Source organism: Eptatretus burgeri, chromosome 5 (assembly GCF_056783735.1).
Source record: "Eptatretus burgeri isolate ZD-2024b chromosome 5, Ebu_testis_v1, whole genome shotgun sequence".
NCBI classification, from domain to species: Eukaryota; Metazoa; Chordata; class Myxini; order Myxiniformes; family Myxinidae; genus Eptatretus; species Eptatretus burgeri.
In genome coordinates, this window is record NC_140965.1 from 20,281,459 (window position 1) to 20,302,708 (window position 21,250).

The 21,250-nt window shown below is 45.7% G+C and overlaps 2 protein-coding genes across 5 annotated transcripts in view; one reads left to right on the top strand and one right to left on the bottom strand.

The window, feature by feature from the left end:
* Nucleotides 1-158: 158 nt before the first annotated feature.
* The window catches only part of LOC147025987 (phosphorylase b kinase gamma catalytic chain, liver/testis isoform-like), a 77,615-nt gene continuing 56,523 nt past the window's right edge, over nt 159-21,250 (top strand). For 2 of the 4 annotated variants that reach the window (XR_015058074.1, XM_085880955.1), the window contains exons 1-3: nt 851-971; nt 2,805-2,838; nt 3,467-3,650. Coding sequence is in view for 1 of the 4 variants with exons in the window: in XM_085880955.1 (XP_085737081.1) it covers nt 2,814-2,838; nt 3,467-3,650 (209 nt within the window). In the remaining 3 variants the exon portion in view is untranslated. Of the gene's footprint in view, nt 972-2,804; nt 2,839-3,466; nt 3,651-21,250 lie in introns of all 4 variants that reach the window. The other 2 variants (XR_015058076.1, XR_015058075.1) reach the window with 2 other exon arrangements.
* On the bottom strand, nt 179-15,781 carry LOC147025988 (uncharacterized). The gene is made up of 3 exons (XM_085880958.1): nt 15,667-15,781; nt 4,282-4,365; nt 179-2,108 (listed from the first exon to the last, which is right to left on the bottom strand). The coding sequence occupies exons 1-3, from the start codon at nt 15,772-15,774 to the stop codon at nt 1,698-1,700; spliced, it is 603 nt and encodes a 200-aa protein (XP_085737084.1). The 5' UTR covers nt 15,775-15,781; the 3' UTR covers nt 179-1,697.

Sequence of the window (21,250 nt, forward strand, 5' to 3'; positions counted from 1 at the left end):
TCTGACGTTCTGCCTGTCACAGCTTCTTATTCCATTTCTTTCATATTGACATAGAGGACCAGAGAGAGGTCAACGTACTGACATAGTTGCAACGAAGAACAGGTGACCAGGGCAATAGATAAACAAGCAGGACATCAAAAGGTACGTGGTGTAATAAATAAATCGACCTTTCAAAATGCAAAATTACGTGATACATTTATTAGAATGCTCTTTGTACAGTTTGTTGTGTAATTATCATTCAGTAAAGCCGCACACGTTTCAAATATACAATTGGCTGCTTCTTTGTCCGTATGCAGTACAAGGTTGCGGGGTGGCATCATCGGCTGAATGTGCAGTTGTGCTGCTGATGCAATGCCCTCTACTGGTTAAGGCAGGTATTTGTAATTTGGTCATGGTGCCGGCGATGGCTCGCCTACTCTTCGCGAGGGACACCATGGGATCTTTAACGTCCACCAACTAATGCCAGCAGACGGCCTGCCCAGCGAGACGGCTTTGAGGTGAGGTGTGAGTACCCCTAAACCCTCCTGTCAGCCTATACTGTAGGATGTCACGACGTGACAAAACGATACCCACGTGTAAAACACTATAACGTACAATGTACCAATACATTTTAATGAGTAAAAGTTGAAGGATTTGACGTGTTTTCTCAGTTTTTATGCTCTACATTGAACCGGCCTTGTAGCTCGATGTAGAAATGCCATCATGTCTGTTTGCCTGTTCATTTCGAGATGAGATTCTCACTTGAGCTCACCAGTCCAATCTATAATTATCGAAAAATAACTCGCCTTTGAGTCATCTATCCTGTGTTCCAATCTTGGCCCAGCAATGAATTGTCATGATGGTGTTTCGCAGGCAGGGCGATTCATCAATGAGCGTTCGGTTCTGCGGACGGACGTTAAACTGGATGTCTCATCTGGTAACATTAGTTCGAGAACATTGAAGATCCCAAGGGGTCATTTCACAAAGAGTAGGTGAGTTGTTTCTGGAACCCATGCTAAGTTCCAAATTCCTGTCTGAATTGTTGGGAGCAAGTGTTCTGATCTTGTTGGGGGATCCTTGACATCCTTGACATCCTACTTGCTATCCTGAAGAGTGTGGTTTCTGTCGTGGTCGCAGCTTCTGCTGCAGAAACAAATTGACCAGATAGTTTTCATGTGAACAGCCTTGTCGAATATGAAGGTTAACCTATTCATTCAATTCATTGCAAGTAATTGTTAAAGTGTGTTCAATCGATAACTAGAGTCGGTGGTGTAATGGTAGAGCGACATCTCCGAGTCTGGGAGTTTGGCAGTTTCAAACCCTGGCCAAGTCTTACCAAATATTTTATGGGTGCTGCTTCCTTGCTTGACACTCTACATTTAAAAAAATATTGAGAACGGACAAAGAACCAGAGATTGGAATCAATGGGGAAGAGGAAATACCTCTTTTGGACATAGCCCCATTGTGTGCAGTGACAACGGTGATGTCGCTGGTACCCAGAGTGCCCCAGGAAGTGACGGTACTTCCCCCAAGCTCAGTGGCTGTGTTTGTCTCGTCTAACAGTCCTGTGTTTCTCGTGTATTCATCTGTACGTCCCTGTGTGAGATGTTTGTGTGGTAACTCCGCTACGAGCCTTAAAATCCTGTAAAAGAAAAAGATCTCTCTTCATCACACTTCCTTCCCTTTTCTCCACAACTGCAAGGCAAAATATTTTCTTTTCAAGAAAATATGACTTTATGGGTCATCATTTCTATACCTCTGTCTTCATCGTCAACATCATCGTACTGATCTTGCTCCAAGGGCATGTGGTCGATGCTTGGGTGTGATCCCCCACGGATGAAGCTTCCCCCGATTGCCGATCCAAGATGCGACAGGCTTCGCTCCCGGCTTCCCCAGGATGCAACTTTCCGCACATTTTGCTTAACAGCCCCCTTAATTTCGGGCCCTGAAGGCAAAAAGATTGCGCAGGCCATGATGCAAATGGCTACCACCAGGAAGAGCCCCACAATGCCAAAGAGAATCGCCAGACCATCAGGTGTATCAACAACAGTCGAAGGTGCATTCGTTGTGGCATTGGAGGATTGGACCGTTAAATATGTATCGGTGACATTCGGAGCCATTAGAGAAACCTGAAAAGGTAGGGATAGTAAAGTACGTTAGCAGTACAATCTAGAGTGTGTCTTTAAGTTTGATATTTGTGAACTATTCATTATTTTTGCCAAATAACTAAATTCACAAATCCAATCCTGTTGCCAAACAGTCGTCAAACTCAGGATTCAGGAGCAATGACATGCAAGAGTGAAAAGCGTAAACATTTGTGCCAATGCAGTCACTTTATTCTGATCATTGCATTTAAATGAAAGGTCAATAAGCAATTCCAAGCAATTATCGAATGTGCCAGCAAAGCCGGATGCGACAATGGATGAGAGGACGAGCTTTAGAGAAGCATTGTGAATCTCAAGACCTTTACCACCTGGTGGCTTCCTGAAAGCAAATAATCACAAGCACCGGCTCAAACCCCTATTGCTTCTGCCATCATTACCCCATGCACATGAAGTGAAAAGTGGAGGAACCAATTGGTTCATGTCTGTCTGTCCATCCGTTCCTTTTTATCAGTTTATGATTGAAGAACAGATTATTTAACTGGAATGTTATATTTTGAACATGAATAGAAAGACGAGCGTTTCGTTTTACAGTACTTTGGCTTTGAATCTGTCCCGATCACACTTGCACAGAGAGGAGTGAGATAATATTTTTTACTCTACCTGCCTGTCAGTTAAACAAGATTGAAAATCATTCCAAATGCTAAACTTACTGTTTTTCAGGACGTCATAATGGATACATATGGCAGGCACAAAGGTAGGCTGGTGTAATCGATGCTGGATAAAACGGTGGTCAAACCCAGAATTTATTGTATCTTTTTAAAATTTCTTTTAAGCTTTGTTTAAATTGAATTATAAACTTAAAGACTGTAAAAAAAACAAATTGCCTTCGTAATCCTAAGAACCGCGTAATACGTATATCGATATATTGTTGCGGCAATGGGCCCTTAGTGGGTTATTAAATATAGGATTAGCCCAGATCCCCCCTTAAATGCATGTTTCGCCAGGTTGTTTGGTAATCGGATGTGAAATGTGTGTCGGAAGGAGTAGCAGGCGGTCCGGTGTTCATACAGTGGTGGTGCACCGAGAGGCGCCTTCTCTTTCCTTCCCCCCTCTTAACCAGCCCCCACCCAGCGCCCTGACAGAGCCAGTCAAGAAGACGTGCCAGCAACCCATTGGCGGACAGCTGCTGCAAACCCGGACCATGGACCAATGACGTGTCCCCGGAAGTGGTCCAAAAAGACCGCCCCGAAAGATGAGACGGCCATGCTATGGAGCATTGAGACTGGGAAATGCATTCTGAAGTATCTGAGACACAGCGGCTCTGTTAATTCGATCAAGTTCCTTTCACCAGATCTCACTCTCTTGTGTCGTCGACCTCACAGGGGCTGGACGCACCGAGGCTGCATGCGTGAGCTGGGCCGATAGGTGGACGTCGCTGCCATTTTGCCACACTGCGTGCGTGGGCTGTGTGCTCGAATCCGGCGACATCGGCTTGTCACGAGCCACATTCGTGCCTTCCACACCTTCCCTCTCGTCCATGAGGCACCACCAAGTACTCCGTGTCTGGTATGCATGATGTCCAGGCTTAAGGCTTATTTTGTTAGGGCTCCCCTGCAAAACCCGTATCCGTAGCTCCCTAGATAAGAGCTCGTTATCGATGAATTATAACGTTATCGTGAATGCTTTGCTTGTGTCGTGTTCCCCGATGTTTCCCCAATAAATCTGGCTGATTCTTGCGAAATTTGCCGCACTGAACGTATTCGTGTCGCGCTGAAGAACAATCGCTCGATTTGTATTTAAAACCAAACTGGCTACGGATTGCGGCAGACTTCGCTCGGTCTCTGATCAAACCCATTCTGTAGCCCGGGGTATATCCCCAACTGGCAAGGCACAGGGGTACTTTGGTATCGTGATCTTAGGCGCGTGACCCGAGACCTGTGCCGAACTAGCCGGCGATATAACCCGTGAGACGGCAGTGCTGTTAAGCGCTACCGAATCAAGAACAATACAACATGAAAGGGCATGGCATGCTTTTCGAGGATAGACCGATTGAGGATTTTGAGGTGAAAAGGTGGCCATTATGGGTACATAAGATCATCTCCATCAACTCCTCTTTATTGAAGACATCATCAACATCGCAATAACATTATTGGATCAGGTTTATAATCATCATTATTATTACGAGCAGAGTACCCACCTTATGGGTGATCTTGTTCCAAGCATGCAACATGTTCTTCTGACGCAAAGCTTTATTTGGGCGGTGTATAAGCAACTGACAGCTCTGTGTTGGCAAAAACAAAAATAACCCATGAAGTTATGTGTATGAAGCAAAAACATATCTACTGCTTATAATTCAAAACGCCTCATTCCACTGGAAAACGTGGGGACGGGAATACTGCACTGTTGATGGTGGAGACTTGTAAAGGTCTGTGGAGACCACATCTGTTGGCGGCGCTACACGATACACATTTACATGGAGAATTTGCGTCCCTCCCTCTCTCTCCCCTGTCATACGAGCTGGAAACTGCAGCCCCTGGCAAGGGAGCGGGGCATGTGGTGAGCGGAAACGAAGCACGAGTGAAGTCGTGTTGGGCTATGGCAGGATACCGTGCCGAGTGAAGTTTCATGCTATGCTGTTCATTAAAGCTGTTGATCTCCTACTAGTGTAGCAGCATAGCAAACCTGTTGTGCATTTTGTAATACAAGCACCATGTACATTAATATGTTGCGAACATTTTCAGATATTGGGCCACTTGAAATTCTCTCTTTATGTCCGCCATATTGGATTTCAAAATGGCCGCCACTTGAAATCTACATTTGCTGTTATCTCTGGACGTAATGCAGCTATTGACTTGATTCTGGGATCTAAATGCATGTTTTTGGGGGCAAGGAATCCAATGGTACCATTTTCAACTTAATATTATCTATCACAGTCTGTTATATAATTTTATTTGGAAATTATCTCGGCAAATATTGGATTCAACACAATACTTTGAAAAGAATGTCTTAGTTCTGTAAATATAAATAAAATAAAATAAAAACTATACTAAATCACCAGTAACAACTCAGACAAGCTCATATATACTGGCAGTCTAAAATATAAATTCATTTCCCATTAGGAAACAAAGTGACCCATTCATTTGTGTTTTTCATATGCATATTTTATGTAACATTACATTCATATTGTCAATAAATACCAAACATGCATAATCCCCTTTTCCTCGACCCTTTAAGCCATCTTTTGCATCAAAGACCTTTGAAGAGTATGCACAACAGATCTTCATCCCATATATGTCCACGAAGCTGCAAACAGTGTCACGCCTGGATCTGGTCTGGGATACTTACCTTGCTGATTCACTGAAAGGTAGTACACGTGCAAAGCGGGGACAAGGTGTGCGGAGACGTGTGGTGGCTGCCGCAGCCATACCAGGAAACTGGCAGAACTTCCAACAAGACCGAGCTGTTCAGGTTCCTCTCAGCAGCTCTCATGGAATGGTTTGACCAGGAGGACAAGCAACTCATCATTACTGATGGAGAGGCAGTGCTCAGCAAGCCACTACTGCCAGATCTGACCTCACTCACCCCATGTAACCATCAAGAAGCTGACAGTCGGATGTTGCTGCATGCATCTCACGCAGTCCAGCATTGACACCATGCAATACTCATCCGGACTGGAGACACCGATGTTGTGGTGCTGGCAGTGTCCCTGGCACAGGAGTTGCAACCAGAAGACAAACTGTGGCTGGCATTCGGAACAGGCCAGAGTTTCCGATACCTCGCAGCACACGAAATAGCAGCTGGATTGGGACGAGAGAAGGCTCGTGCACTGCCAATGATCCACGCTCTAACTGGATGCGACACTGTCTAGTTTTCATAGACATGGCAAGAAGACTGTGTGGGCAGTCTGGACGGTACTGCCAGAACTCACTGAGGTGCTGATGCTGCTGTCCTCTGCACCTCGTGACATACCAGACGATGCAATGCGCATCATCGAGAGGTTTGTGATCCTGTTGTATGATCAAACCAGCAAATGCACAGACATTGACAAGGCCAGGAGGAAACTCTTCGCAAGGAAGAACGATGTGCAGCTCATCGCTCCAACGAAGGCAGCTCTGGAGGAACATGTCAAGAGGGCAGTGTATCATGGTGGACATGTGTGGGGTCAGATATTGCTGCCAGCACCAGAGCTCCCTCCACCAAGCAACTGGGGTTTGTCAAGGACTGGAGAAGGACAGTACACACCTTACTGGACCAGGCTAACTGAGGCAGTGCACAGCTGCATTGAGCTGGTTTCTTGCAAGTGCAAGAAAGGGTGTGTGAGGCGCTGCAAGTGCAAAAAGGCTGCCCTTCAGTGCACAGCCCTCTGTGTGTGTGAAGGGGACTGCACATGACGATGAGTCAACAACATACATGTACTTGTGGCAATGCTGAACTTGTTAACATGACACTGTTTATGTACACGTATCTTCAGTACCGGTATATACCTAGCCTCAGATACCAGTACACCTCGCCTCAAATACTAGACCATGTTGCATGTGTCAGTATTATACCTAAGACATTTACACAACTAAGACATTCTTTTCAAAGTATTGTGTTGAATCCAATATTTGCCAAGATAATTTCCAAATAAAATTATATAACAGACTGTGATAGATAATATTAAGTTGAAAATGGTACCATTGGATTCCTTGCCCCCAAAAACATACATTTAGATACCAGAATCAAGTCAATAGCTGCATTACTTCCAGAGATAATAGCAAATGGAGATTTCAAGTGGCGGCCATTTTTAAATCCAATATGGCGGACATAAAGAGAGAATTTCAAGTGGCCCAATATCTGAAAATGTTCGCAACATATTAATGTACATTTGTGCCAAATTTGGTGCTTGTATCACAAAATGCACAATTCTTTTGAATATTTGGGCTAAGCCGCCCCACTATACCTTGAAACGTGGAGTCATCTTATTACAAGGTGGCAGTGAAAGGTGAACCTATAAACCCGATTGGAACCCTTTCTCGGGATTCTTGGCCAAGTGCACAATGGCGGACATGCCCACGATGCCATGCTTGGATTGGACCAGCGCCAACCTTGGCGAAGCCTTCGAGCAATTCAGAAAGCGCACCCAGCTGTACTTCTCTGTGAAGGATGTCGCAGGTGACAAACAAATAGACCACATTTTCCTGCTATCAGGTGAGAAAGGCTTGAGACTCGACAGTTCATGGGGCCTTGATAACGCTGACGGCACAAGGCTGAACACTGTGACGCCAGCGGTGATTTGGCAGCGTTTTTAAGCTGAACTGAAACCCCATGCCAATCACCGTTTGGCTCGTTTCTGCCTACGATTTGAGGACGACGACGATGAAGCCACGGACAATGTCATCTCCAGATGCCAAGAACAAGTGAACAAATGCAAGTTCAAGACCCCCGAGGCGGATGAGCGCATCATAGAACAGCTCATTGCGGGGACATGGTATCCCGAGCTACATAAAGAGCTCCTTGCGAAGGACGACACCCTCACATTGGATAAAGCCCTGGAAATAAGTCGGTCGCATGAGGGCTCTGTCACTCACATGCAGCGGTTCACCCAGACCCAACAGGCAACCAATTTTGTTCACACAATTGGGCACCACCAAAAAGAGTGCCGCTTCTGTGGAAGACGACATCCACCCCAGCCCCGACACCGATGCCCAGCATGGGGCTCGACATGAGACATGCCGAAAGCAAAACCACTGGAAAGCCATTTGTCTCTCGAGATTGAGGCAAGGAAAAGGCTGGCAGACAACCTGCCCAGTGACCAAAGAGCACAAATCCTTCAACCGGAAGCTCATCCACACCCTGGGGAGAGATGTAGAACTTGACAATGACTGTGACACGTTGAGCTTCACCACCATTAAAATCCACAGCCAGACCATCGATTCCTGGTGAGAGATTTTCACCGACTTGACCATTTCACTACCTGGCCGAGCTGGTATTCACTCCCTGAGGGTCAAGGTCGACACTGGGGCAGAGGGCAATACCTTGCCCTTTCGGATATAAAGGCAACTATATCCCCAAAACGTCGACTCATCTGGGCTGCCGCTACCTGGCTGTGTTCAAGAGAAACCCCAGACAATATTAACGGCCTACAACGGTTCACGAATTTGGCAATTTGGCACCCTTATGGTCCCCTACAAGAAACGGAATACCCAGTGAGTCTATGCTGAGTTTCTCATGGTCAAGGCCACTGGCCCTGCAATCCTTGGCCTTCCCACCTATTAGAACCTTCATCTACTCACCCTCCACTGCTCGCTGCAGGAGAACTGTGCAACCGACAAGCCAGTCAACACGTTGGACAACCTGCTGGCCGCTGATCCAGACCCAGTTTGGGATGCTTGTGGCGTGGTAGGCGCTTGGTTATGTGAGGATGATGATGGTTCCTTGTCAGCACACTGTTATCCCTTGGCAGTGGTGCAGTCCACATCGGTCTCACAAGGGGTGTTCTGGAACATCTCGGGCTCTGGCTGCCTTGACTGCTATTCATGACCTTCAACTCACCATATGGTCATTATTGCTTCCAACCAATGCCATTTGGACTGGTGATGTTCCAGGACGTCTTCCAGGCCAAGATGGACCAAATTCTCGAGCAATGCCCAGGTGTCATCAGCATTACAGATGATGTTGCTGTCTGCGGCAAAACAGGGCAATAACATGACCAAAACCTTCACCACCTCATGAGAACAACTGCCAGATTCGGCCTGCAGTTCAACAGTGACAAGTGCAGCATCAAAAGGCACAGATTCTGTTTTTTGGTCTCATCTTTGAACAACAAGGTGCCCACCCAGACCCTGGGAATGCGGACGTGATTGAGAGCTCATCAGACCTGAAAAACCTCTGTGAGCTTCATAAGGCACTTGGTGTCATCACGTATATGAGCCCCTTCAAACGAAAGCTGTATGACCTCACAGCTCCGCTTCGTGAACTGGTGAAATCAGAGCAACTCGAATGGACAGCCAGCCACAGCCAGGCTTTCCAAAAGGTCAAGAATGCCATCTGTCACGAGAATTGCCTAACCTACTTCGACACACAAAAATCCACCACACTACAGGTTGATGCCTCTACAAAAGGCCTTCGGGCTTGCCTAATGCAAGACAACCAGCCCATTGCCTTCGCATCAAATAGCCTGTCTGAGGTGGAGCAACGGTATGCCAACATTGAGCGTGAGATGCTGGCCGTCGTGTTCGTGTGCGAACGCTTCCACACATACCTAAACGGTCACCCCTTCATTGTCGAGAGTGACCACAAACTGCTGAAAATGATCAGCTTGAAAGATCTGACTTCCACCTCAACCCGACTGCAACAGATGCAATTGCGGGTCCAGGGGTATGACGCGCGCATCAAGTACAAAGCTGACAAAGACATGCTCCCATCCAATGGACTGTCTCGCTTGCTGACACCAACGCAAGCACCAACCATCCAGCTCAATGTGAAAATAGAGCATGTCCAATTCAGCCATCAGAAGACGCAGCAAATGCAGCAAGCCATAGACGTGGATGCCCTCCTAACCACGCTCAGGAAAGTGATCATGACTGGATGGCTGGACAGGTGCCAAGATGTGCCGAGTGAACTGAGGCCATACTGGAATTACTGTGATGAGCTGAGTGTCAAAAATGGTGTCTTGTGGAAGGGGGGAGCCGGCTCCTCGTACCTGCCAGTTTACAACGTGAGATCCTCACGAAGCTACGTGAGGGCCATCTTGGTATCCTCAAAACCCAGCTCGGGGCACGCAATTGTGTGTTCTGGCCAAAGGTGAATGAGGACATTGAAAACTGGATTGACTCCTGTCACATCTGCCAGATGAATCGGCGTCGGTAATCCTAGGAACCAATGATCTCACATGAAATCCCCGCCAAGCCATGGCGAACACTGGCTGCAGACTTATTCTACCTGCATGGATATGACGACCTCCTGCTCGCTAATGTTTCATTCTCCAGGTTGCCCACTGTTCGAAAACTTCCAACAGGGGCAACTAGCAAGGATGTAATTGATATTCTGCAGCTGGTATTTTCAGAGCGTGGCATTCCAGAGAAACTCATGAGCGATAATGGGGGCCATTTTAGCAGCCGCGCCTTTACAAAATTTGCTGAGGACTGGAGCTTCAACCTACGTACCTCAAGCCCCCACTATCCACAATCAAACGGCCGCATAGAACACCAGGTGCAAACCTTAAAAAAACACCTGACACAAAATGAAGCTCTCTGTTGTAGACCCACACATGGCCCTCTTCATTCTGAGGATTACATCCATCGACAGCCACCTTGGGTCACCTGCTGACTGACTGAATCAGAGGAAAATGAAATCCAACCTGCCCTACCAAGGTGCCGAACTTGGCACCGAAGCGTGACGCAACCCTTGAGGCACTTGACCGTCAGCAACCGTCCCAGAAAGAGTACTTTGACTGCCGGGCTGGCCCTGATCTTGGGCCACTTAAACCTGGCCAATGAGTTTGGGTTCTCGAGGAGGCTGGACGGTCCCACACTTGGGAACCAGCAATTGTGTCCACCACCCGCTCAAAGCCCAGATTGTACAAAGTCATCACGGAAACGGGGAACATCCTGAGGCGGAATCGCCGTCACATTTGACCTCCTCCACAGACCCAGTCAAGGCAGCCAGAGCTCGAGATGTTCCAGAACGCCCCTTGTGATACTGATGTGGACCGTGCCACTGCCAAGGGACAACAGTGTGCTGACAAGGAGCCACCATCATCCCCACATAACCAAGCACCTACCACGCCACTAGCATCCCAAACTCGGTCTGGTCGCACGGTCAGACGCCCTGTCAGGCTGCACATTTGATCCGTCGTGGTCGAGCTAATACGTGGGAGGATAGCAATCCAGAACTCCATTGCATTTCACCCGGAAGTACCGTGAGGTTTTTTTCCCTCTCTCTGTCCTTTTATTTCCTTCCCATTCGATGCCTTGGATCAACTGTGTGATTTCTTTGTTTTTTGATTTATGAAGAAAGGGGGATGTCATGTGACCTGAAAACCTTAGCCCCCTGGTAAGGGGGCGGGCATGTGGTGAGCGGAAACTGAGCACGGGTGAAGCCGTTTTGGGTTACGGCAGGATACCGTGCTGAGTGACGTTGCATGCGATGCTGTACATTAAAGCTGTTGATCTCCTACATTGAGATGTGGAGTCATCTTATTACACCCTCAAGACCACCGTCAAAGAAAAAAAACTCCCCTATACATTAATTGGGGTTATGCTGATCCTATGTCGCAAGTCTGGATGGAATCTGGCCACAACTATAGGATTAGTAGCGCGACAAACAAACAAACAAACACACAAACATCGGTCTGTGAATTATAGTGAGAATAAGGGAAGAAAGGGAGAAGTGATTGTGAATTTTACGTTCCATCTTTATTTACTTTTAACATTGTTCTTTTTTTTTTTGTATACCTTGTCGAGGCTCGTGTGAGAGCAAAAACACAACGCACAGCAAGGGGGCATGAGACAAGAGGGGCGGGAGTGGGAGGGACAAAACAGTGGGGAACAGACACATCAGGAGATCTGTGGAAGGGAGAGGGATGGGACGGGGAAGAGAAGATGGACATTACAGGGACTTTCAGGAAGGAAAGCAGGGGAATTGAAGGAAGTGGGCTTGGGTGGATTATCGGGGGTAGAAAAGATCGAGGATTTGGATGGGGGGTTTGGATTTCTTAACAAACGGGAACAGGAATAACGCAGGCATGATATGCCAAATGGCCTTCTCATGCTTCAAAGTTCCCTGTGTATCTTTGTGTAACGTTGTTAAGAACAGGAAGAAATCGGGAAGGGAGGTCAGAGAGTTGAGAGTTGGGAGTGAGGGTGCATGGAGTTGGAAGGGGGGGATTGGGGAGGATTGATGGCATGGGGATGAAAGGGGGATCGAGTTCTTGGGGTTGGGGGCAGTTAAGGACTTGAAGAAGAAAGGGGGAGGGGATGACAGAGTTGGCTTGGGGAAGTGAGGGCAAAGATGGGACAAAGTTGGGATCAAGGGGTTTTAGGCTTTTGAGGTGTTTTTGGTTGGGGGTGGGGGAGGGAGTTGATAACATTGGGTTGGCAGCAGGTTTGAGGATTTGAAAAAAAGGAGGGGGGAGCACAGAGTTTGGGTGTGGTGGTAGGGGGGGCAGAGAGAGGTCAGAGTTGGGAGGGGGGGTTAAGGACATGAGATTGTGTATGGGTGTAGTGGAGGGGGGGAGGGTTAGGGAACTGAAGTCACATTTTACTTTAATGCAGAATTTCTATGGGTCCGTGATAGTCCCCTTTTGTCTTTTGGGTCTGTCGGGTCTTTTGGGTCCTCGAGGTATTTTGGGTTCTCTCGGTATTTTAGGTCCTCGGGGTCTTTTGGATGCCCTCGGTCTTTTTCATCCTCTGGGTCCTTGGGGTCTTTTGGGTCCTCTTGGTATTTTAGGTCGTCAGGGTCCCCGTAGTCTTTTTGGTACTCGGAGTGTTTTGGGTGTTTTGGTTCCTTGGGGTTTTTAGGGCTTTTGTGTCCTCGAGGTTTTTATTTTGGTGTATTGTGGTTCTTCGGGGTATTTTCGCTCTTTTGAGTCTTCTGGGTCTTTGGAGCATTTTTGGGTCTTCGGGTCTTTTGGGTCTTCAGGGTCTTTAAGAGTATTTGGGGTCTTTTCAGTCTTTTAGGTCGTTGGGATCTTTTGGTTCCTTGGGGTCATTTGGGTCCTCAGAGTATTTTGGGCCCTCTTGGCACTTTAGGTTAGGTATTTCAGGTTACATTTGTGGGTGTCGTCAGGTCAGCTGTCCAACCAATGGATGTGAAGAGCGGATATACATACATATGTGCAGATTATTAAAGGTAAATTTCATGATCATAATAACTCAAGAAAATAAACTTTATTTTATGTTCTTCATGCAGGAAAATAAGCTTGGTGTTTGCTTCATGGTCAAGGGGGCTGGCTTAAGATCTTTGGGTCTTGAGTTTGAGCCCCTTTTGGGCTGTTGGATTACACCAGGTGGGGGGTGACTCAGCCTGTCATCCTTCCGAGGTCGGCAAGATGAGTACCAGCTTACTGTTGACAGGGGGCACTGCATCAGCAGCATAGCCGCACTTCCAGGAAATGATGCAACCATCAGCCACAGGCAACATTCGAAATAATAATATTAACTCAAGAAAATAAATTCATTTTATGTTCTTAATAACTCTTTCATTCATGAAAATAAATAGCACAAAAATAATGCAAAAACATGTTAATTAAGGAGTCGAGTTTGGACAAATTTCAAAGTTCAAGCCCCAAACCCTATTTTCCCCATTACCCTCTAAGTTTGTGGATTTGTGGTTCACGGGGATTTTCAAGCATGTAACCCCCACATATGGCAAAAGGCCCTCCTGTATATACTTGAACACTGCATGGGATATCGTGTTCGATGACCTCTCTAGTTTATTTAGGCACTGAGATGTCAATAAAAAAACCCTTTAGATCTAATTACATGAGAGCCACCTGAAATTTAAAAAAGTGTTTGACAAAAATGTGTTGATGATACTATCGGCCTTATGCTACGTAGCAATGGGAAGATAAAGACGGTTCGGACAAATCGGCACCCTTTTCTTGTGCGGCCTCTGCTAGTCAAGCTCACCAGCTGTGGCGTACAAGACATCCTTCCGACCTAGCTTTCTGAATTATTTAATTTGTAGAGTAAACACTCTGTAATCAATGGAATCCTCTCCTCTTCCCCTCCCAGTGGAGGCTGGAGTAGGCAAGGCAGTGTCAGGCCCAGCCTGACCTCTCTCATGCTCTGGAAAACCTTCCCTTTCCTTTTTTCAGATGAATCCACATTGTATTGTACAGTACCCCCACACCACTGACAAGCAGTCAACAGCTACGTCATTCTCTGCCAATGTGGAATTTATTAATTCTGGTCTGCTAAATGGAACATGCCTCTCGATCTTGGAAAAGTTCACATTATCACTCCAGAAGGCTCTTCAAATCAATTTCCATGGTCAGCCACTGGAAGAGGTTTGGTGTCTTGAACTTCTCAGCCTTGGCATCAGCCGTTAGCTCTCCTGGGCTGATCATGAAGCAAAGCTGGCTTTTAAAGCCAGCCACAGACTGTATATCCTCCGTAGTTCCAAGTCATTCCTTGAAAGATCAGAAGTACTCACGGTCTGAAAAACCTTTGTCGAAAGCTCGATGGAGTACTGCTGTCTCCTATGGACCGGGACTCCTGCATCACATCTCTCTTCTGGATTCTGTGAAATTTAATATTTAATAAAACCCACGTGCCAATTCTTAGTATCTGTTGTTTGAGTGATGAAGATAAAGAGGTATTTTCATCTGTCACAACAATAGGTACGGCATCAGTGAAATTTGGATTAGGTAAGACACCATCTTTAAATGGCGCAATGTATATTTGTCACAGACAAATGTGACTGGGCTGGCAGGGTGATCTGGAGGTACACGTGCTCCCCTCTGAGCCATCTAGCCTGGGTTTGAATCTTGGCCCAGCTATAAACTGTCATCCCGGTGTCTCGCAAGTAGGGCTTGGCATCAATTGGCGTTCTGTCCCTCGGATGGATCTTAAACTGGGCGTCCCATCTGCCGGCATTAGTTGGTACCTGGTGGACGTTAAAGATTCCTTCACGAAAACTAGGCGAGCTATCGCCAGCACCCTGAACAAATTACAAATTTCTTTGTGGAACCATAACGTGGAACTGCCTGTCATCCGGCACAACCTCTATTCAAATTCCAACCACAAATTCGTGATTGCTTAGTCTGCCGACCACATGTGACGTTTCTCACGTGCGATCCATCTGACGATTCTTAGCTTACAGCAGCAATGGTTGGCAGGAAAGTCAGGTACCATGGGCCATGCAGTCTGTCTGTAAACAAACTGTTCCAATCCAGTCATGTGATGAAACTGCCTCGTGGAAAGCTGCCTGAACTTCTTACATTCAGCACATGGATGGCAAAGCGCTGCAAACACAGGACTGGGTCCCAAGGGGGGCAACCTGGGGATAGCCCAAATGTATAACAGGGTATATCATCAACGTTGGCACCACTGTGACGATGTTAATTATTATGAGCCATTAGATTGGATTACTAAATGTTAGCACCATAACATGTAGCACAAGTCATTGTCTTTCTGGATATATTAGACCAACGGAATGCAGTGCCTCACATTGTAGAGTGTAAACACCAGGGTAGATTGATAGAGACAACACCTGTGGTTACGAATGGCATGAACAGAATTTCGATTGCTTCATGTTCTAGCTTGCCTTCGACCTGCATGACTCATTTCCAACTTATCGTTGTACCCAGATAGAACCAAGTATGTTTATATCAAACGTACTAATGTACTCGTGAGTTTGTAACCATATAATTCAAAAACACATGATGTAGGAACAGTGTACAAGAAGCAAACTGCTCATCCGTTAAGGACAACAGCACTCGAGTGGTGGATGGGGCGTTTACACTTAAACCATCTTATCTCCTTGACTCATCTGCCGTATCTTACCAAACAGGTCATTCCTAAAAATTACCTGGAACCAACACCAATGAAGTCTGAACATTATAGAACAGCCTTTATAATAAGTTGAAAAGTCTTACCTGTAAATTGGTTGTTTTTTTTTTGAAAAGGTTAAGCTTGAAACGTGCAAACCAGCTCTCTGCATGCGTGTCACCAGGACCAACTAAATACAGCACCGTCTCACTCATCCAACGCCTCCCAAGACCCCTCCCACGGCCATTTCGATCTCCTCCCTCCATTGGCAAATTTTGACTCGTTTCTTTCGTGTTTACGAACTCGGTTATCATGGAAAACGATGTCCAGATCAGTACCAAATCGATCAGGATTTGAAGATAGGGTAGATGGAACTGAAAACGTTCATTTCGAAAGTCTTTGTATGGAAATCTTTTGTCTGAAATCGATTGGTGATTTATTTGAGGTGATATATTAATTTTGCTCCTTTAAGAAAAAAAAATATATTTATTTGTTTGTTTGTTTGAAGTGACGTATAGTATTCATTTTGCTCCTGAAACTAACCCTTATCCAGAAGCATCGCCTTCCCACCCGCCACATATTCTTAAACGTTCCTTGTCATGCATCGGACTTTATGTGCAATTTTCCTTACTTCGCAGCCAATCGCAATCGGTGTAGTCCATGGGCGAGCGAAGCAGGGCTCTCAAAACGCACCCATAAATCCTAATTGGTCTGGCTGCTTCAGCCATTGGCCACATACCAGAGGAAAGTCAATGGGCCCCAGTGAGCCTTTAAAAAAAATGCGCACACCTTGCACAACAGGAGTGTTTGTGGCACAAGTGAGGAGAGGTTTGCGGTTTGTGGTTGGCATGTAGGATAAGGTACGCGAGAACAGGGCACAATGTGCCAGAAACGACACAAGGCGGTATGTGTGTTGCTGGTTGTGGTTCGCGGTTTGGTTCCCCATGGTTGGTTGAAACACGCAAGACACAGAGAGGACAGGCCTGCATGGAACTGCTACGTGCCCGACAGGACCCCAATGACAGATCGGCACCAAAGGGACAGGCTCGAGTGGTTGTGGGCCAGCTGGACCACGTGCCCTCGCGAACATATTGTTACTACGTTGCCTCAGGATAACTTCAAGAGAGTGGCGTGTCCCAAGAAATTATGGACACCATCTGCAACCCTTAACTCGGGCCAGATCCTCACGCCGAGAGTCGGTTTACCTGCCGGTGAGTTAAGCGTGGCAGATGGGGAACCGTGCCGGTGACTACGCGGTGGTTAATTACTTGGCTGAGCAAACCAACGCCGCATGCCACATTACGTGGGCTACCATTATAACTAGTCTCGTAACAATTGTCCCCCAGGAGCGCTATCTCGGACCAACCACAAGCTGTATAAATCAAGACACGTATCAACACTTTCATGGATTTATTACAGGCAAGCAAAGGAACAAAAGAGCAGAAATGATGGGATGTATTATGGGGATATGATCAGGTGAAAGAAAATGGCAGGGATATTCAAAGATCAAAAATGGTGGGAAAACTGAAACGTAAAAAAAGGCATGTACTTCAACACAGATGAAACACATATACATTTGCCCTTCCCCTTGCGCGAACATTCCCACCCGGAGCACTTACAAACAATCACTTAACACAGAATACGCCACTGGATTCATGAGGAATGACACAGAAAGGTTGGGTTCAGGGGGCAAAATAACATAGAAGTTGACGGTGGAGAAAGAGCGGGACTTTTGCTGTGCCCTCAGCAAACAGGTCACTCCGGTTGGAGCGACTTTACCATGGCCCTGCACCTGAACTCGCTCGTCATGCTTACCTCGTGTGGCAGAGCTCCAATTATCTGGGGTCCATCCTATAACTTGGATATTGGAAGAAGTGCATTTGGAGATGGCGCTGTTCCCGCTATGGTACTGAAGACATCACCCTGGGTCGAGTCGAAGCTGCCATGGAGAAAAGCGAACGGGAGAAAAGTGTAAAGAAGAAGAAGAAGAAAACATGCGTGAGAAAATGTCTCTAGTGTGAAAAGCGGGAGGTGTGAATGGAAGTGCAAACTCCGTACTGTGGACACAAGCTGTGAACGAGTAAATCTTGGGGGGGGGGGGAGGGATGTGGGGGAAACGGCTTTCTCCACTTCTTCATATGAGGTCCTTTCTTTGAGAGAGAACAAACTGACTCGAGTGTGCCCCTTTTATCCTCTTGCCTCTTCCAGGCTGTGCTCCTTCCCAGCCGCTAAGCCCCCCATGCCCCCCCACCCCATGTCACCTCCAAATTTGACCAGCTGTGCCACATTCTCATCATGCGGAGGTTGGGGGGGTTAGGGGTAGAAGGTTTGAGAGTCTTTCAGTATTTTCGCTCCTGAAACCCCGTGTCAATGTGGCTTCCGCTCCGATGCAGCTTGTGTCAAACCAGAAGCCGTGGTTTGTGAACGTTTCGGTGCATCGAATGGTTTTAAATGAGGCAATGCTTGCAAATGTGAATTGATGTGGATGCAGGATACCAGTGAATGGTGTCACGTGCAAGAGAATGTTGGAAAGAAAGAGATAAAAGAAATAGAGTGAGAAGAGAAAGGAAAATAGAAAAATCGGGAAATATAAAAGGGGTAAAAGAGAAACCAAAACCCTAAAAACTTGCACAACACATATCGATCACATGAATACAACTTGCCTTACTCTAAACAGAATACTAAAGAAACAAGAAAAAGAGCAATCTGAGATTGCAGACCCTTGCCAGGACTTCCTTTGAGTGGTGTATTTTTATAGGTTTTAGGGTAAATCCAATATGACTGCCAAACAATGTGACCAATGACATCATACGTGTGAACCTTTTGTTCCATATGGACAGGTGGTCATACATGTAAAGTTTCACCTCGATCTGTTCAGCCATTTCAGAGAAGATTTTTGAAGGTTTTTTAAAATTTTATTTTAAAGCAACGGCTTCTGAATCACGTGACCAATGACATCATCAACCTTTTTTTGTGTGGGACACTTTATCCTGAGAGGACCCGCAAAAATTTTCATGCTGATAGGATGTGGTGTTCTACAGATGCAATTATGATGTCATAATGAAGGTACCTATGATGTCATAATAAAAAAATCACACTTATTCCCCATGAGAAGTACTTGCTTTGTGGCAAGTTTCAATTTTTTTCTTGCTGTAGTTTCAGAGATACAGAGGACCAAAGTTTTCTGTTTTCCAATATGGCTGCTACACCATGTGACCTACGATGTCATAATTATTAGTGAAACATTCCACATGAGTCGTCGCATCAATGGTGAAAATTTCGTTTCAATCCAACAAGCAGTTGCTGAGACAAGCACGCAAGTTCTGTGCGGACAAACAAACAAACGGGCCCAAACGCAATGGCGAGGGTAATAATTGATTAATATATGCTAGTACGTGCCTGTACATATATGCCCGTACGTGCGTGGCCGTACGTGCAAAAAATAAAAATAAAAAAAACTTTCAAACCGCGTGCCAGAAACAACAACCACACAGGCCGTTCCTTCGCTCTCGTGTGGCCGTACGTGCATGGCCATACGTGCAAACCAAAAAAATTTAAAAAAACTTTCAAACAACCACACAGGCCGTTCCTTCGCTCTTGTAAACGACGACTGCATTGGGGCATTGTGTTTATCTATAAATGCGCATAAGAAATCGAGAAATTATTAGAATACAGTAAGTCATCACTATCTGGAAGTCCGTACGTTGTAACCGGTAATGGGGAACGCGGCTGAGGTTCTCTTCCCCAATGGCCACGCATATGCAGCAAGGTGTTCTGTCATTGGTTTGGTAAATAAATGGTCATAACTTGGGAACCACTTGTCCAATTAATATCAAACCATGAAAAGGCACATACTCAGGGCCCCAGCAATATAGCTAGCAAGTTTCAATTAGATCGGACCAGTGGTTGGTGAGAAACAGCGGTCACAGACACACAGTCACACACATTGCTGGAATTATAGATAGATGTGTGTGTGCTTCCATTCTCTCAGAGTGGTGGTACACGAACTCCAACCCCAGGCCACAACCATCACAATATATACAAGAAAATAAACATTAAAAAAAACAAACATGTGGCTCGTTTTCCTGACGCTGATCCTGCTCACCAGATTCTCTCAGCGAGGGAGTCTCATGAGTGGAGGAGGCCAGTGGGCCGACCACGTGCCTCATGGTTGCAGCAGGTTGACCATCATCTCAAGGAGATGGGGATGAGCCTTGCATCTGCCTGGGGGAAGGCCAGATGGAGGCCCCTGGAGTACCGGCGGAAAGTGGACGCAGCGACGCGCTGTTCTGGCACATGCTCCCATACCTGACCTGAGTGTCATTGACTCTGCCTTCTCATTGTATTGCAAAGTTATATCTTATCTAGATTGTAAAACAAGAGTCTCATCAGCCTGCTGAGGCGATGGACTTCTCATTGTGCTGCAAAGCTATACCTTATTTGTTTAAACAGATGCTTCACCGGCCTACTGAGGTCATAAACCTTGTGAAAATGCTTATCTTGCCGATGTGAATGAAAGTTTCTCTGTCCACGCATACCCTGAAACAAAGCACACATTTCTTCACTGCTTTATATTGTTACTCACATGTTTTATTATTATGTATAGAATTGTTTTTCTCTTTGCTTTGAAGGACTTTTGTTCAACAAAGCTTTCTTGTAGTCTGGTATTGATTAACCAGTGCCCTTTGATGCTTTGACCCCTCTCTATTTCCAGTCATATAAAAGACCATGTATCCTGGGTCAGAGTCAGAGATCTGCTTGTACACTTGAGACAAGCCTTTCTCTCCACACATGTGTTTCACAATAAACGATCTATCAAACTATTAGTGCAGGGGCATATGTTGAGATGCATGGTCATGTTTGCAAACGATGTTAATTTATGGTGAAAGGTTTTTTTTGTGACTACAGGAGTACATTGATATTGAAAAATCTTGGTGCCAATTTTTTTATGCATGTTTAGTGTGATTTTTTTTCAGAAAATACGAGATGACCGTGATCGTGTTATAACAAAAATTTATTTTTTCAAAACTTAATTATAAGTACATCATATAGTACCTTAAAATGACCGGTGAGATGTACAGAGTAATTTTGGCAGGAAATTATCATGCTACTTATCTTGTATAAATTGTTATATATTTTAAAATATGGAAAATATAGTGTATTTTCAAATTTATTGAACAAAATTGGTACATGCCGCTTGGCCAACTTAAGTGTTATATTTTATATTATTTCAGAGTTCATCATTATAGTTCATCATCACTGTCATCTGAATCAGAGGCTGCTGATTGTTGAGTGTTCTCACAGATGTCATCAGATGCCTCACAAGTGAACATCTCTGTACATACAACATTTGCTCGCTTGCAGGAACAACGTGCCATTCTGCACATTTGTTTGACACATTTGCACCTCACAAGTTCCAGCACAGCCTTTGGTGCAGGTGGTAGATGGGTTATCACTGGCCTATATAGGTTGTTCTCTAATGTCCAACCATATTCTGATGGTTCTGGTAGTTTGGGTTTGGCTATTTCATCATGGTACCACACCATAGCCTGATAATGAGCTCGCTTGATGTGTTGTTCCAGTGCTCCTTTTGTCGGTGGCAATTTCTCGGATTCTGCAAATGAGTTCACATTCTTGGGTATATGTGTCACTTGCCTTTGGGTTTTCACTTCATACATTATGTTCTGTGCA

Excerpts from the sequence above, each read along its gene's own strand:
- LOC147025988 (XM_085880958.1), bottom strand. The coding sequence starts at position 15,774 with ATGAGTGAGACGGTGCTGTATTTAGTTGGTCCTGGTGACACGCATGCA. Across the intron at positions 4,366-15,666 it reads AAAAAACAACCAATTTACAG|AGCTGTCAGTTGCTTATACA; the intron begins GTAAGACTTTTC and ends TTGCCAACACAG. Across the intron at positions 2,109-4,281 it reads GGAACAAGATCACCCATAAG|GTTTCTCTAATGGCTCCGAA; the intron begins GTGGGTACTCTG and ends CTACCTTTTCAG.